The 18,210-nt window shown below is 38.5% G+C and overlaps 1 protein-coding gene across 1 annotated transcript in view; it reads right to left on the bottom strand.

The window, feature by feature from the left end:
* The window catches only part of LOC126973573 (DDB1- and CUL4-associated factor 1), a 28,955-nt gene that overhangs the window by 392 nt on the left and 10,353 nt on the right, over window positions 1–18,210 (bottom strand). The window contains exons 5-14 of the mRNA XM_050820900.1: window positions 16,533–16,749; window positions 11,350–11,469; window positions 9,790–9,881; window positions 7,635–7,831; window positions 7,391–7,488; window positions 6,666–6,743; window positions 5,324–5,444; window positions 3,781–3,938; window positions 3,140–3,221; window positions 666–781 (exon numbers count right to left, since the gene is read on the bottom strand). Of these exons, the coding sequence (XP_050676857.1) occupies window positions 666–781; window positions 3,140–3,221; window positions 3,781–3,938; window positions 5,324–5,444; window positions 6,666–6,743; window positions 7,391–7,488; window positions 7,635–7,831; window positions 9,790–9,881; window positions 11,350–11,469; window positions 16,533–16,749 (1,279 nt within the window). The remainder of the gene's footprint in view (window positions 1–665; window positions 782–3,139; window positions 3,222–3,780; window positions 3,939–5,323; window positions 5,445–6,665; window positions 6,744–7,390; window positions 7,489–7,634; window positions 7,832–9,789; window positions 9,882–11,349; window positions 11,470–16,532; window positions 16,750–18,210) is intronic.

The raw sequence follows: 18,210 nt of genomic DNA, 5'->3' as shown, positions 1-18,210 counted from the left end.
ATAAATTATTTGAACTCTTAGCTATCCAATTTTAATTTTGGATGTAGAGGATAGATTTGAAACTACAACGCCAATTGAACCAACAGGGGTCAGGGGCGATCGGAGACTGGACAAGGGTTCACTACAATACTAATTAATAGGGTGTAGTGGGCAGGCACCTTTACCCTCTGAAGACTAAATGGGCCTTATGATGAAGCTCATGGTGACTCAGAGGCAATGGAGAGGGATATGCTCGGAGTTTGCCTGCAAGATCGAATCAGAAATTAGGAGATCCGTAGGAGAACCAAATACCGATATAGCCCAGATGGTTGCGAAAGTGAAGGGGCAGTGGGCATGGCACATTGCTCGGCGGACAGATTGGGGTAGTAAAGTCCGAATTCGAAAGTCGAATTAGAAAAGAGATCAGTAGGAGAACCCAGTCACCGACATAGCCCAGTGGATGCGAAACTGAAGTGGCAGTGGGCAGGGCACATAGCTCGACAGATAGATGATCGGTGGGGCAGTAAAGTCCTAGAATGGCGACCACGTACTGGAAGACGACTCAGTTGGGAGAGCACTCATTCAGAGAGGTTCATAAAATTTTGTTTACAAATTTTGTTGTGGAAGACTTATTTTGATAATAAGGGACTTCCTGCTGATATGATGATGATTGAAGAGAGACTTACCCTCCGCCTGCGTCGGCGCCGCGCCGGTCTCTCGTCGTTGTCTTCTCTCGACGACTCGCCTGTACTGTCACCTTCAGCTAAGTCCATCATGGCGTCTCGCAGCAAACTCGACGCCACTGAGTAAACAACGATACAGAGAATAACAATAAAATATATTTAAAAAAAATACATAAAATCAAAACAATAACGTAAATCGACGACACTGGGCTGTACCCAGTGGTTAGTGACCCTGCCTACTGAGCTAGAGGTCCCGGGTCTTAATCCCGGTAGGCGCAATCATTTATATGATGAATATAGATGTTTGTTGCACAGTCATGGATGTTTATTTGTATTTATGTATGTTTAAGTATGTATATTGTATTAAATATATCATTGTCTTGTGCCCATAGTACAGGCTATGCCTAGTTTGGTGCAAGATAATTTGTGTGTGTCAGTATAAAAATAAATAATAGTTAAAAAAACTAAAAAGCAAGCTTTATATAAAATTCAACTAAAAAATAGAAAATAAATTTAAATTGAAAATAGTGTATAAAAAAAAATATATTTTATTCTAAAAAAAAGCGTGGGGTGCTTTTTAAGATATTATTAAAATAATAATTCTTCTACACCCCACGCTTTTTTTACAATAAAATATATTTTTTTTTATACACTATTTTCAATTTAAATTTATTTTTAACTATTATTTATTTTTCATTTTTTAGTCAAATTAGTGTAATGTCGAGGACCGACCTCGATAAATTTACAAAGTTTGAACGAAATCTAGCCGTTTAAAGTGGGTCAAAATCGCGCCCAAGGGAGTCGGTTACAAACATACAGGTGAAGCTAATATAAAACGTATAAAAAAGGAAATGATTTAATAAGAGTCAAATATTTTTATAGTTATGTATGCAACTGTTGTGTAATAAGGGGCATTAAAACACGAACGGGTGTGATAATAGTATCACATGAGTGTTTTAATACCTAATTATCAACAGTTGCATACAAGACTTTATCTACACCCAGAATATGAATCCTCTTAAAGATTCTGAAACAGTTAGCTTGCTGCTAACATTAAAACAGCCAGTCCTAATAGTAACCTAATATATCATCCATTACTGAGTATATACCAATAAACTAAGTATTAATGAAAGAATTATTTATTTTAGCAGTAATTTACATTTTGTATAGTGCAATTATTAAAATTCACTTGAATATTATGTTCATTTGCAGCGTTTTAAATATCCGGCAGTAAGCTGTCAAAACTTGAATCGCTCTATTTTTCAAGAAAAATGGCGGGGTTTCGATAAAACCTACTTTTTTTTACGGCGCGCCACGTTCTGGTAGTGTGGAATGCGCGTAAACGAAAATGTTCTTTTTTTGAATGAATGAATGAATATACAGATAACACGCATCGAGAAATAAGAATGTGGCACACATATATTATATATATGCATATTACAATAAATAATGAGAAATTAAAACATTTGGAAAGCGATAACAATAGAGTCCGAATATACGTACGGGTCCACCCGATGTAAAAATCATACAAAAATATATAAATTTATGGATCCTATTTTGATTTTAAACACCTTAATTTTTAGAAAAAAAAATAATATCACAAATTTTATGGAGCGGTGAATTTATTGTTTTATTGTAAAAATAACATTCGCTGGTATTTTAATAAATATATTAATGTTTTTTTTATTTTTTATTTTAAAATAAATAAACATCAGTTTTGTAAGGATCTCATTTCTATATTCTAGCAATACAGTCACAGATTTTTATTTTTTACTTCCAAACTCTTTATAATAATAATATAGTCTGATACACATTATAGCGCGTACACCTTCCTTAAAGGCCGGCAACGCTGCTGTGATTCCTCTGGTGTTGCAAGAGATTGTGGGCGGCGGTGATCACTTAACAACAGGTGACCCGTACGCTCGTTTGTCCTCCTATTCCATAAAAAAAAGGGGGTGGTAGTTTTTGACGTTCAATAGGTGATTTGAAACAGCTTAAATTGTTGCAATGTACGTATTGCAAAAAACATAATTTTTGCCATTTATGTTATTTTGTGTCAGTGATCAAGTGCTAGAAACCACGAGGCGGCAACGCGTCACCGGCTAAAAAGGCCTGAATAGATTCAAATGATGTCTTATAGCCTAACCCCCTTATTCATAATAGTCTGCTAACTTAAAGCATTGCTAATTCTCACTCTGTCTTCTTCTATGAACCTAAGTCAGAATGAGAAAAAACACTCCTAAGCGGCTGTTTAAAGTTAGCGGGCCATTATAAGGGTATAACAGTTTTAAGGGGGCAATGTACACAAACTCACCTATACTTGAATAGTCGTAGGGGTCCAATATCTTGAATTTTGCATAAAACATATTTGAATTTGAATTATCTTTGCACGTTTCATAATATTTATCAACTCTCTGCGACCAGTTTAGGTAAATATACTACAGTAAATAAAACATATAATACGTATGATAACTTACAATCATCATCGTTATCGGAGCCCGAATCTGAACCATCATCGTTCTCTGATCCTCCGGCAAGATCATCCTCTTCGTCTTCTTCCTGAGAATAATAAAAAGTTAGTGATAGGATGGCGATTCCTTAAGTTGGTGAACAGTAACTATTATTTTTATTTATTTAGCCCGATGTTTCGTTCTCATTGTGCCTTATTTCAAAGGGCCATCCATTAATTACGTCACACGCTAAGGTGGAGGAAGTGGATTTTGACAAAGTGTGACATTGTATGACAAGAGGCGGGCAGGGGTGCCAAATTCTGTGATATAACATGTTTTCAAAATATAATATTTTTTGAAAAAGTATTAGTGTAAATTTAAAATATCTACCTACTAAACTTACAAATATAACATATATATTTTTATGTCATGCCTTTGTTTAATTTAATGTTGATGTTATTGATAAATAATTTAGAGGGAAATAAATTTGGGGTCTCACAAATGTGTGACCAGCTGTGACAAGAACGGGAGTGGTGTAAAAAATAGTAAAATCCTTGTGACGTAATTTATGGAAGGATACATAAAATACGTAAACTAGCCAAACTATAGACAATCTGACATCCAGATATCTCAGGGTTGGCCTATCATCCAGCCACGGCCGTACTCACCGCGTCGTCTTCGTGGTCCCGCTTCCTGCCCACGTCGTATATCTTCACGCAGGACTCTTGCACCTGATCGAAGTCGCCCAGGTTCTCCACCACTGATATCTGGGTGCCGTACCGGGATACGCTCAGCGAGTATATGTTCCGTTTCACGTCTATCGTCGCTGAAAACCGAAAAATTTACACTGTTCAAACGGGAAATATAAGTGTAGTCCATCTAATCTGTGAATATTATTGAGACACACTTATAATTTTCCATCATGTTATCCATATCTTTGAATTCTTGTAATAAAGGGGGTCCCGGACAAGTCCAAATAATGATTCCACGAACTAGACTGCGCAAAGCCCCCGGCCCTCATTGGCTCTTCAACAGAATCCTCCGTTCCCAACCTTCCTACTTCCCAATCCCAAGCTACTGTTGCTACACATCACGCCTCATCTTCAGCCACGCGACGAACAGTTCGGTTTCCGTGCCGACCTTTCTGGACGCGCTTCCCACCTGGCTAAAGGACTGGAGACTCAAGGTCATCGTGGTGAAGACTCAGCAACACCGCACTAGGAAGCTCATTTCCCAGATTTGTAGTACGTGGAAGAAAGCTCCTTGAAAACCACACATCCAGATGATGGAGATGATATCCTAATTTATGGCGTGTCGTGCGAAGGTGGAATTCGGCGGCAGGAATAAGGTGAAACAGCTATTCGGAACACTCCCCGTGATGATTGCGGTAAAAGACACACAATGAAGCGACGTCTTTATGCAAAGGCACGTAATCCAGCCGTTCACAGACCACTGGGTCCTCAACAATTCGGGCTGCTCTGCGTTGCACGCCGTCAAATGGATCAAACTGATATTTGGAAGCGCCAGACCAGAGATGACAGAAACATGAATACTACATTGTAGCTGGACCAGCGTTTTATAGAGCTCTAGAATGTGAGCCGGCTTGAAGTATTGCCGTGCTCTATTTATGGCCCAGCTTCTTCTAGGCCAATTTGGCTTTGCCCTCCAGATGACCGCGGTACTGGCAATCGCTCGAGATTTCGAGACCCGAGTATTCCGATACTAGGCGAGGCTTTAAGGGAAGTGTTGTTGAAGAGCTTCAGTGCAATTTAGAGATTAATTTAACAATTTTTATACCAAACTTTGGTAAAATTAATAATTATGTTAAACTATAGATTATAGTATAAGAGTATTATAATATTAACAATTTTGATTATACGAGTACTCGGCCTGGAACTTGAAATATCCCAACATATGTCAAAGCTATATATTTTCCTTCGAGCATTTTGAAACGTGGATGTAACAATACTGATGCTTCTAAATGACGAATTAAAATTAAAATAAGAAGATAGATTCACAAATAGCACAAACTATGAAAACAATAATCCAAAAAACTGCCCAAATTGATGTAATTTACGTTTTGCAAGAAACATAATTTTCTGTACTAGAAACCGTGAGACGTCAACGCGTGAACGGCTAAAAAGGCCTGAATAGTTTCAAATGATGTCTTATAGCCTAACAGTTTTAAGGGGGCAATGTACATAAACTCACCTATACTTGAATAGTCGTAGGGGTCCAATGTCTTGAAGCTTGTATCGAACTGGTTCCTCTCCTCTGAGTCCTGGTCGGAGCAGACCGCATACAGCGCTGTGCATGTGGGGTTAAATATCACCTACATAACACATACAGATCACATATACTGAAATTAAACTACCTATAAGCGGATTCATCGTAGCTTATTTATAAGACGTGAATAGCACGAGGGGGTCAAATTTACACCCCGACTCTCACCGTTAAGTATAGTATATTTCATTGTGCCAATTTTTAAACAATTTGTTATTATTAAAGTGATATACCTCATTCTGGAATTAATTATAAAAATTAAATTGGCAAACAAAATATATGAACGATGCGGCACTCGAACCCATGACCTCTCCGGTTTCGTCCGAGCGCTCTTACTAACTGAGCTAACCGTTCGTGTGACGCAAGGTTCGTAAATCTTGGTATGTCTTGTTCAACGCTGAGCTCAGTTGGTGCGAGCACGGACGCAACCCGAGAGATCGCGAGGTGTGAGTCCCGCATCGTTCATAAATTTTGGTTCCAAATTTAAATTAATAAATTAACATTAATGATGACGAAATTAAAGTTTCCTTTTTCAATAACAATGCCCCAACATCTTCCTCCCTGGGATCGCAGAAACGTAGAAACCTCGTAGAAACGAGAAATTCTAAGATAAAAGTAAATTTGGAGATAAACCAGAAGACCTACATCTTGCCAACAAGTTGCCATTTTAATGTGCTTTGTTCAATGACACTCTTGCTAGTTCACAACGAACGAAGATCGGCTGTTATTTCTGGAAGAGTAGGACATCGACATTACTTACCTGACGAAGTGATCACAATACCATAGGAGCATTTCCGGCCTTTTACATTTACATTTATCACAAGAAAATGCTGTAGAAGAACGTTAGAGACGGTTTTCTTCCTACTGATAAATAATAATACCTGTGCCCTGTACTTCCCAGGACATTAAAATAATAGGGAAGTCTCAGGCCCAAGAGTATCGTAAGAGGCGACTAAGGGCATTAACCAGTGGGAGCCTCATTTGCACAGGATGCCGACTGGATTATGGGTACCACAACGGCGCCTTTTTCTGCCGTAAAGCAGTAATGTATAAGAGTTATTGTGTTTCGTTCTGAAGCGCGTAGCTAGTGAATTTACTGGGCAAATGAGAAGTAAGATCTTATGTCTCAAGGTGACGCGCGAAATTGTAGTGCCGCTCAGATTATTTGGGGATTTTCAAGAGTCAATTACATTCAGTTAAACGTCCTGCTCGTATCGTCCCTTATTGTGATAAAAAAATACTCGTGAGAATAAAAGACATCGCAACATACTTCTGATTTATCCAGTGCTGGGACCGTCCTCAGCAGGTGGAATGTCCTCAGATCCCAGACCTCCGTATTTGATATCACCTGAAAAAAAAAGTAGATTAAAAAACGAAAACTACTATTATTATTCAGTTTCCCGCACCTTTTAAGTTGCATCACATATATTACAAGTTTTTAAAAATATATTACATTGTTCCTATCTATATATATATGAAAGAGAATGTATGTTTGTATGTTCTCTAATAACTCCTAAACTATTCGACCGATCTCAATGAAATCTTTTGTAATAAATTCGTTAAAGCTCAAGGAAGGATTTCATATATAGTTTGTCGTGTCACGATCCCACACACGCACTCACCCACACATTTACCATATCTCTCGAACCGTTTATTGACAGAACAACGTCTGTCGGGTCAGCTAGTATTATATATTCATTATTGTTGCTCCCAGTGTTATTATACTGATAGCGTGGCCACCATGAGCGGGGCCGACGTGGGCTGGGACTTTACAGGGTCTGTCATGTTTTTGGGGGGAAGGGGGGAAACCACGGGAGGAGATGGGGTGGTGGCTATTTTGGGGTGGCAATAATAATAATAAGACTTTATAATTGTGATGTGATCATAATTACAATAAATCAAAATAAATAAAAAATAAATCGATTTAAATAAGTTTTCATTTCAAAATGATATGCGATATCATAATTATTACGCACGTAAAAAGTAAATACGTACCTCGAGTCCGTTGGGATGGAAGACGCCGCTGTGTGTTTGGTTCAGTTTGTCGAATTTGTGGATCTGTTTGCCCGTGTTCACGTCCCACAGAACGCCGTCTGCGAATACACAAATATTAATTATGGGGTTTATTACAATAACCAATTAATTAAAAAAAAAATCAATAATTTTAGACACAACATTTTAGGCTCTTTCAGGGTTGGACGAGTAAAATGCATAAAACAACCAAAAAGTCTTAACAAACCGGAGAGCACCAGTTCGTCGGTGGGGTTGAAAGTGGCGCGGTTCTTGGCGTAGTGGTTGCTGATCGTGGGCGCCAGGATCAGCAGCTGACGGCCGCTCCTCGTGTCGAAGATGGTCGCCGTCTCGCCCTTGGTGCCGATGATGCGGTCGCACGACGTCTTCGAGAACTCTATGTACTCCTCGCTCTCTAATGTGAACCTGCCGGTGGAAACATAAATAAAACACGTACACTTTATATTCATCCTTAATTAAGGGTTGAGGGATGGAGGACCCCGAAGGTAAAGTAATATATATAGCCCCCTCTTCAAATTAAAAATAGAAATCAATATCAAAAATTAGCACCCATCCGAAAAATGTATGCCTCAGAACTTAGAAGCACGGGCGTAAGAAACTCATCAGACTTTTTTTTCACCTTCAGTGTATCCAGAGGGTGGTCGCTCCATTCCTAGTCTGTAGTATGATTAAGAAAGTCATATATCTTATAGTAACCTTTACCACATAAATTTAAATTAATACATTTGTTTTGAAAATTTTCTGGGATCTTGTTGTAAAAGCATATACACCGCGCATCACTTCAACCCCCAAAGCGCGGAAAGGTTTTATTTTTATTAAAAGGGGCATGCATATCATTTATAGGCAATTAGGCTGTGCCTACCTCGTAATGAACCTTAATAAATATAGCACTAGTGTTAAAGTTAATTTAGTTTAATTTGCTTCCGTTATTTTATTTCCAAACTTCTCTTGAACATCCACTCATAAAATTTTTCCTTACGCTAGATACTAAATACCTACTGTAAGCAATGTTCGCTTATTCCAAAGCTCTACTACGACTAGTTAGATCTACAGTGCCTACTTTGCTAGAAAAGCGAGACACGCCCCTGATAAACAATAATATATTATGATGACTTCGTAAAAAAATACTTTATTATTATAATGTTTGTTTTATGCGTTTATCCAGCGGAACATATAGTCCGATAGTGCACTCTACCAAGTCCAATAACGAAAACATGCCATTATATATTATCAAACACAAAATCAATTTTTACCAGTATTTGAATAAAAATATAACTAAAATATTAACTTCATGTAAATACATAGATTTATATATACAGTTTTATTCAGTCAATTGAATGAACCGATTTATTTTACACAATTATTTATTTTAAAACCATTAAACAATACAAACGTAAGGCTCTTGTCAAAATACTTTTTAAAACAAATATTACAAAGAAAAATATATACAATAAAAATCAATCAAATTTTCTTTAATAAATATTTCAAATAAAAATTATTTAACAAAAATCAAACAAAAACTCTATTTCAACAATGCACAGTATATAAACATTGAACTTTGTTCGAAGTAAATCCATCGAACAGCATTATATTACAAATATTGCTTAGAAGATAAAATTAATTGTAATAAAACCATGTGTTGCCTTTAGTAAGGCAGTACGCGGGTGACCATTGATCGGGCCGGTCCTAGTTACGATTAACCATTACAGGACCGGCCCGAGTAACCATTTTAACCATCATTACCAATGCATAGTAGAGATGCAGTACGAGAGTAACCATTGATCGGTCCGGTGCTAGTTATCATTAACCATTTGTCTATAACCATTACAGGACTGGTCCGAGTAACCATTTTAACCAATCAATAGTAGAAATCCGCGTGTTCACAAATAGAACCATTAATTATAGTTATTTACCAAGTGTCATAGATTCATTTAGTATCTTAAGTGAATAAATACTTTTACCATTAAACCAATATACATATATCTACCCCTAAATGCACCCCTTTTCATGGTCCTTCGAGAATAGTTCGGTTCGCGAGTGTTAAGAGGTATTTTTGTGAATTCGAAGTAAACCCCTAAGTGCACCCCTTTTCAAACTTTTCACTAAATCCATTCAATTTCACTTATAAGACATACACATCACTAATGTTGCAAAATACGTCAGCTGTATAGCTACAGATATACTGCTATAAGCATTTCGATGACGCAAACGCACGAGATTTCAACAACATTTCAAATGATGTCTATTTATATTGATATAGTTATATAAATTGATATTCATTTTTTAAATTAATTACCCTACCAAAAAGTGCCCAACGCAGCTAAAGAAGTGCAATAATCATAATTGTGATGGTATATACTCACAGCTGCTCAAAGTCCTTCATGTCCCACAAGGCGGAGGTGGCTCTCCAGGAGTTGGACGACGAAGCCAGCAGCAGCGAGCCGTCCATGCTGGCCTGCAGACGAGAGATTTATTTTATTTTTATTTATAGTATTAAGGATTTAGGAGAACTAAAGTTATCGACATAGCCCAGATGATTGAGAAACTGAAGTGTGAGTGGGCAGATCACATAGTACGACGGACAGTTGGGGCCGTAAAGTCCTTCAATGTCGACGTACCGAAAGACGCAGTGGGACTTAGTAGACAAGATGGACCGACGATCTGCACAAGATTGCCGGAGTAGGTTGGATGAGGCCAGCGCAGGACCGATAGTCATATAGATCATTGTGGAAACCTTTTGTCTAGCAGTGGATGTCTTTCGGCTAAAGTGATGATGATGAAACGTTTTAAGGAAAGCCATATAAAGGTTTCCCTGTTCCTCGTTTTCACTCGCGTTTCTATACACAATATTTCCCTTTCATTCAACAGCTTTCTCGTCGTTTGTGATATGTTTAGATCTGGCTATAGAAGTATTTTAATAATATTTACACAAACTATCTTGCTACAAAATGGTATAGCCTGTGCAATGGGTGAGAGACAACGATATATTTAATAATAGTTGTTTATGCAACTGTTGTGTAATAAGGGGTATTAAAACAGGAATGTGGATTTATGATGGATGTGATAATAGTATCACATGAGTGTTTTAATACCTAATTATCAACAGTTGCATACAAGACTTTATCTACACCCATAATATGAATCCTGTAAAAGATTCTGGAACAGTTAGCTTACTGCTAACATTAAAAGTTAAATCACCATTTCTAGTAGTAACCTAATATCATTCATTACTGATTATATACAAATAAAGTAAGTATTAATGAAACAATTATTTATGTTAGTAGTTATTTACATTTTGTATAGTGCAATAATTAAAATTCACTCGAATATAATGTTCTTTTGCAGCGTTTAAAATGAATCGCTCATTTTTTGTAAACTAAACAAAAAAATATCGAAGAAAAATGGCGGGGATTCGAGTAACTTACTTTTTTTTACGGCGCGCGCCGTTCTGGGAGTGTGGAGCGCGCGTAAACGAAAATGTTCTTTTTTTGAAATTCATACAGATACCACGCATCGAGCAATAAGAATGTGGCTGTCTGTTGAAACTCTTTGCGCATGAAGGGATAAAAAAAAACATAGGAGTGTTGTTATGTAATTCAGTACAACATTACAACACTCGTTTGGATGATGTAATGGTTATTAGAACATTGGGTGTTTTAATGTTGGCAATAAGCTAACTGTTTCAGAATCTTTAATAGAGGATTTAAAGCATGGGTGCACATAAAATATATTTACTTAACATACATAAATACATATAAATATCTATGACTCGGAAACAAACATCCCATATTCATCATATAAAATATGTTTTGCACCTACATTCGAACTCGGTACCTCTAGCTCAGTAGGGAGGGTCACTAGCCACTGGGTTACATGGGCTACATCGTAAGTTCTGAAGTTAATAAAGTAGAAGTGGAGTCTACCTGCATGTGATAGATATAGGAGGCGTGGACTTGGTAGGAGTTCTCCTCGGTCCCAGTGAACAGGTTGAAGATCTTAATGTCACCGGATGACGTCGCCGACAGGAGTTGCTGCTGGGTTGGCTGTGGGGACAAAAACAACCTTTATTTAAATTCTAATGTTTTTATTGGAATTGTTGAAGTGGTTTTATGAAAATAAGAGACGAGACGAGCAGGACGTTCAACTGATGGTAATTGATACGCCCTGCCCATTACAATGCAGTGCCGCTCAGGATTCTTGAAAACCCTAAAAATTCGGAGCGACACTACAATAGTGCTACAGTAATTTCACTAGCTACGGCGCTCTTCAGACCGAAACACTATAATGCTTGGATATCACTGCTTCGCGGCAGAAAAAGGCGCCGTTATCAGTCGCCTCTTATGTCCTTGCTTGGGCATGGGACTTCCCTATTCTTTTTGTGGGAAAGCACAGGGTAAATATTATTTGTGGCTTCCTCGTGGCGCGGGTCGTTCCCCTTCCTAAGTGAGTGGAGAGATTTATATAAATTTTAAATTCTACTAACGATCACAGAATATCGTTACTAATTTAAAGTTTGTGGTGGCTAATTAACAGTTCTCAAAATTTTCGTGTATTTATATTGAATCAATTTTCAGAATAGAGTAGAAATATATTTGTTTGCCATAGGGAGTGACAATAACATAATATATTCTAGCAATAAGAAACTTAGAGCACACCTTTTAAATCATACTAACAAAATTGATAAACCTACTTAATACAATATATACAATTTTAGCTGACATGCGCAGAACCAGACAAGAACCATGCCTCAATATCCTCTATATTATACAACGTGAATCAAAAAGGGTATAACATCCCTTCAAAGCTACGTTATATAAGGCATATTCAATAGTATTGTGATGTTTAAATTTGAATAAATAAGAATGAAAAAAGCCCCTACAAAATAAAAATATTATTTTTCAATTTCTTTTCTCAGACAACCCTAACTTTTAAAGAGACCGCCATTTAATATAGGCGGAGCCGTTGTTTGTAAACAAAATTAGGTAACCTACCTACGGACTTAAACATTAGGTATTCGATAATAATAGTATATACCAATCTTGCTGCGCTTTTTAACACTCCTTGAGTTTCACAATAAATACACAGAAAACACCACATCACGTCATGTTGATTATGTTTTAGGTAGTTAGGTACCTAAGTAGATACCTAGTTATTTCATCACTAGTACATTCAAAACAGCCCAGGTACATCACACATGATACAGTTATAAGGAGGTACATAGGTTTTGCAGCAACACCACTAAAGGAAGGGTTCAATGTTCCTTCCTTCCCTTTCAATACATAATTCGGCCCGGCGAACTACTATTCCGGTACCGACGGTGGTACAATTCGCGAGCTGCGACCAGATTGTTATTTGTCACCGCACCAACACACAATATCATGTCGTAATATTCATTGTTCCCATAAACTGCCATGATTATCATACGAAAATACTGCAATCCAAAAGTCCAACGCGACGATCGATCTAACAAACATGAATGTCGGCACACAACTAAAGTATAAAAATTATTAAATAAAATGTCCATTGAATTTGGTATTATGATTAAGGAGTATGCACACTCGCCGAAATAACACGTGGCTTGTATTTTTTATGGAAAGGGAAGAAAAACGAACGTACGGGTCACCTGGTGTTAAGTGATCACCGCCGCTCACAATCTCTTGCAACACCAGAGGAATCACAGGAGCGTTGCCGGCCTTAAAGGAAGGTGTATGCGCTTTTATTGAAGGTACCCATGTCGTACCATCCCGGAAACACCGCACAAGGACGTTCATTCATAAGAAAGCTCCTTGAAAACCGCACTGTGGAGGACCGAATTCAGCGGCAGGAATCTGGTGAAACAGCTCTTCGGAACACTCCCCATGATAAATGCGGTAGAAGACACACAATGAGGTGATATCTCTACGCAACGCCAAGTGATCCAGCCGTTCACAGAGCACTGGGTGCCCGACAATTCGAGCTGCTCTGCGTTGCTTATACTGGGGTGCGCCAGACCAGAGATGACAGCCTATTTGACTTTGCTCTCCAGGTGGCCTCGAAATTGACAATCACTCAAGATTTCGAGACCCAGTATTCCGATCCTAGGCGAGGATGTAAAGGAAGTGTTGTCAAAGAGCGGTGATACGACAAATGGGGTTTTATTAGTGGTATACGCGCAAACTTGAGTCTTCTGGGAGTTAAATTGGACAAGGTTCATATTTACCCACATAATAGGGGCAAGCCTCCACATTTCTAACCTCTGGTCTGCTATTCAGAAATTTCTTACTAAAACTCCAATGCTTTGCAAATGCCCGGCGCGCGAATGAAATACCTACCTATCTATTATTAATACGAGAATGGTCAAAGACATCCATTTTTGACTAAAGTTATCCGTGAAGAACAATTTCTTAATAGAAGCCTATTAGAATTATCTTTTTTGGATAATACATTTTTTTGTGTTAAGAAGGGACAAGACGAGCTGGACATTCAGCGAATGGTAATTGATACGCCCTGCCCACTACAATGCAGTGCCGATCAAGAGTTAAGAAAAATCCAAAAACGCGTGCGGAACTACAATTGCGCTCGTCACCTTGAGACATCAATCATTCCAATAATCCTACATTAAAGTGCTTAGGTAATAACCTATCAAATGTGAACTCATTTAATTTCCAACACAACAAAAATATCTTGAATAAAAAATGGTCCGGTGTGTAGGCTGCTTTACAATCGGCAATCCCTTTGATTTTACAATCACATAAACATTCTCCAATCACAGAGCAGAAAATATTTGAATCATGATATTGCGTGCTATATGATTTAGCGCTTCGTATTTCATCGTGGCCTAAGTTACTTCGGATTGTTTCTTACGTTTATAGATATCTAAATGTAAAATCACGCCGCAGCGCTATTACAGCGTCTGTAGACCGCCGCAGAACTGACTCAGTATCTGCCAGTGAAATGAACTCCGCTCAAAATAAAATACTCCGCGCTCTGCAAAGCAAATATTTTGCAGTAGAATATAATAACATAAAAAATAATAAACCTTGTTCACAAGCTTTTAATCGACTGAGGCCCTTCATTGTCAACGGTTTAATCCTTGTAGGTGGTCGACTATCCAATTCCGCTTTAGATTATGCTCATAAGCATCCCGTTATATTACCGCGCAGTGATCATATAGTAAGTATGATTATCGACCACTATCACGTAAAAAATTTACACGCCGGACCAGAACTACTGATGTCCCTCTTGCGCCAAGAGTTCAAGGACAACGCGTCCACATGTGCAATCCTTGTTTTCGTTTAAAACCGCGCCCCAATTACCCGCTAATGGTAGACTTCCCCGATTGTCGTACATGCCAAGTTATTAAGGCATTCACACATACAGGCTGCCACTACGCAGGTCCTATCGCTTATACACCGGTACGTCACCGTGGCGTCCGAAGTGAAAAGGCGTACATTTGCATTTTTACGTGCCTCACTACTCGTGCTGTACACGTTGAGTTAGCCACAGGCCTCAGCACTCCGAGCTTTCTCGCAGCGTTGAAGAGGTTTCTTTCTAGGAGGGGTCCGGTACAAACTATGTATACAGACAACGCAACAAATTTTAAAGGTAGTAATTCCTATCTTCGCGAGTTATATAAATTCCTCGATGTAGAGTACCGTCCGAAATTAGAAATAGAGTACGCGGAGAGAAGAATAACGTGGAAGTTTATATCTCCAAATTCTCCACACTTCGGAGGTGCCTGGGAAAACGTTGTAAAAGTTGTAAAAACGCATCTGTTCCGAGTAACCGGACAACAACTTTTATCATATGAAGAACTCAGTACTGTCCTCACTCAGATAGAGTGTCTGCTCAATTCGCGACCGCTGACAGTACTGAGCTCTGACCCCGCTGGGCTCTCGGCTCTAACTCCAGCTCATTTCTTACAAACCGCTTCATTAAACTCTATACCCGCGCCTGAAGTGGAGTCTGACAGAGTCAGCTTACTTCATAGACATTCGTTATTAGATAATTTGGTTCAGTCGTTCTGGAACCGCTGGAGAATGGAATATCTCCACAGCTTACAAGTTCGGAAGAAGTGGAATACTCCTACCGCATCCATAGAGCCAGGGACAGTAGTAATTATAATGAATGATAGTGTTCCTCCTCTATCTTGGCTCCTGGCGCTCATAGAGAAGGTTCATCCCTCGAAGGACGGCGTCACGCGCGTTTGCACTGTAAGAACCGTGAAAGGAACTTACCTACGTCGGTCGCTCGTTTGTGTCCTCTACCTAAACAATAAAATATAACCGCACTTCTATTATTCTACCGCTAGTTTTTATTTATATTTAGAGTAAGTCTTGTTTATTAATATTTCTTTATTTACGCGAACCGCTTTAGTTTGTAGCATGATTAATATTGTACCGTTCCGCCGTGATTCTGTATCCGTATGTGTACTCATACATCGTGCGTTTCTAGAGTCATAGTATAAGAAATACTATGACTCTAGATACTATCTTATGAAGGGTTTATAATGGTGACCCATTAAAGGGGGGTGAAAATGGTAACGCCAATTGTCTTTAATAACATACAACCTTTTCCTTTACCCCTTACACCTTTATCCCAGCACCTTAGCCGGTACAAGTTAAGAATAAACCGCGAGCCGCGACATCTATGGTCGTATGGCGTAACACACATTCCGTCAAGTAACCGCACGCGAAGGTTGAGCTCCCGCAACGTTTAAGCATAAATCCAGGAAATCCTCAATTCCTGTTGATTTGCCGCCATGAGATCGTAGTGATTTCTTCGTTAAGTGTCCCGCGATATATATATTGTGGTTCGCCAGCACACTCAGGCGAATATAGAAGAACCCAGGATCTTGCAGAAGAGGTGAGTACCGGCTATTCCCTTTACTTCAATGATTCCTGTTCTGTTCAGGTGAACAGACACTCACTCAGGTGAGTACCACTTTTTATTAATACAGTCCACTTTAAATTCCCTGGCGCAACCAAAGACAATCGACTTAGTTGGATTTCGTGCGTATTTCTAAATAAAGACGATACTCTTACTGGGTACGCAAGGGCGACCCTGAGCGTCAGTATTGTAGAGAGCGTTTAGCTTGTCGCTTCGTATCTAGAAATTGTGTACTCACGTGGAATATACTGTGTGTGAAGTACGCGTCGTCGTCTTGCAGGCGCAGCGTGCGCGCGGCCGCGAAGTGCGAGTGCGCCAGGCCGGCGTGCGCGCGCACCGAGGAGGTCGCGCCCAGCTCGCGCCGCACCGTGCGCATGGCCACGTTGCGAGGCTCCGCCCCCCGCGACACGAACGACGCCACGGCGCCCGACCGCGGCTCCGGGCACTTGTGGGGCCTGCCGGTGGAGACATACGGTCAGCAATGATATTATTTTGTGTAGTTAATATGGTATTAAGGTCTATCGCAGACGACAGACTATCCGCGACACACTTTTTAGTCTGTGATAATAAAACATATAGAATTATATGCAATACCGCAAACGACGCGCAAAAAGTTTGACTTTACACATATCCTCGTAGATATGACAGACCGCGCCGCACCGCGCCCCATCGTGCAGTACAAAAAGTACGCCAACACATATAACGTTCGCGTTAACACGCGCTCACTTTAGAGTTTAGTCTGCGCTTGCTAGTGATAGACCTGTATCATGGCGCTATAAATCGATGTATCGATGTTGGTACAAGAAAAAGAAAACAGACCAGTGCTGTACAGAAATTTAAAAAGAAAATTGTGGGATGAAGTGTGTAAATTTATTTGAATATAATTTTAGAACTGAATGTTTAATATAAAACAGTCCCTTTAATAATCGTTCTGAAAGAATAGGATGAACCCAAAATTCTCTATTTCTTCTTCTTTTTTATATCTCTAGTACGAAACAATACACCGCAATCTCTGTACTTCCATTGCGTGTACATCTCTACAGTTCTGCCGACAAAATGAGCGCAAGTGTACGTTGTGTGAGTCGAGTCTTTGAAATATCTGCCACAGACATTTTGCGCGCACTGCAGACTTTTTGTGTGCCGCAGACTCGACAGCACAAAAAGTATGTCATCTGCGATAGGCCTAAATTGTAAGATATTTTATTCGAAATCATAATATGTATAATTAAATTTAATCTATAACCAAAATTTAAGAACGATGCGGGACTCGAACCCACGTGGCCTCTCGGGTTCCATCCTAGCGCTCTTTCAACTTTGCCATCCCTTGAAGTAAAAATTAAACCACGCACAGAGATGTGTGTGTATATTACAACAATACAATTCCCGCTTTACTTTTTTATTTATTTATTTATTAAAAACGGCTTACCAACTAAATATACAATTAATATTATGACTACTTATAATGTAAAATTTCTTACATTTTATACTTATATATCTAACTTATACGTATGCACAGTAAGTTAAGTAATACTACTACAATACGTATGTTTACTATTACTCAAACTATAATTTTATACATCCAAATTATAAGAGTTCAAATGCGTATTTTTTAAAATTTCCAAATGTATTAAAATTTATATGAATACTACTATTACTACGGAATTTACTGTTATATAATTTTGAAATAAGTTGGATAGGTGAAATACTGGCAGATATGTACTAATACGACAAGGATAATGTGGTACACATTATCCAATCTTAGATAGAAGTAATGGACAGCCTAATTGATTATTTAATAATTTATATAAGATAATAATTTGTGATGCATTTCTTCGCAATTCTAAGGTTTTCATATTGAAGGATTTTAATTTGTCTTTGTAACTTATAATAGTAACATAACTCAACTTAGATATAAT

Source organism: Leptidea sinapis, chromosome 29, assembly GCF_905404315.1.
Source record: "Leptidea sinapis chromosome 29, ilLepSina1.1, whole genome shotgun sequence".
NCBI lineage: Eukaryota > Metazoa > Arthropoda > Insecta > Lepidoptera > Pieridae > Leptidea > Leptidea sinapis.
This window is presented reverse-complemented; position numbering and strand designations above follow the sequence as displayed.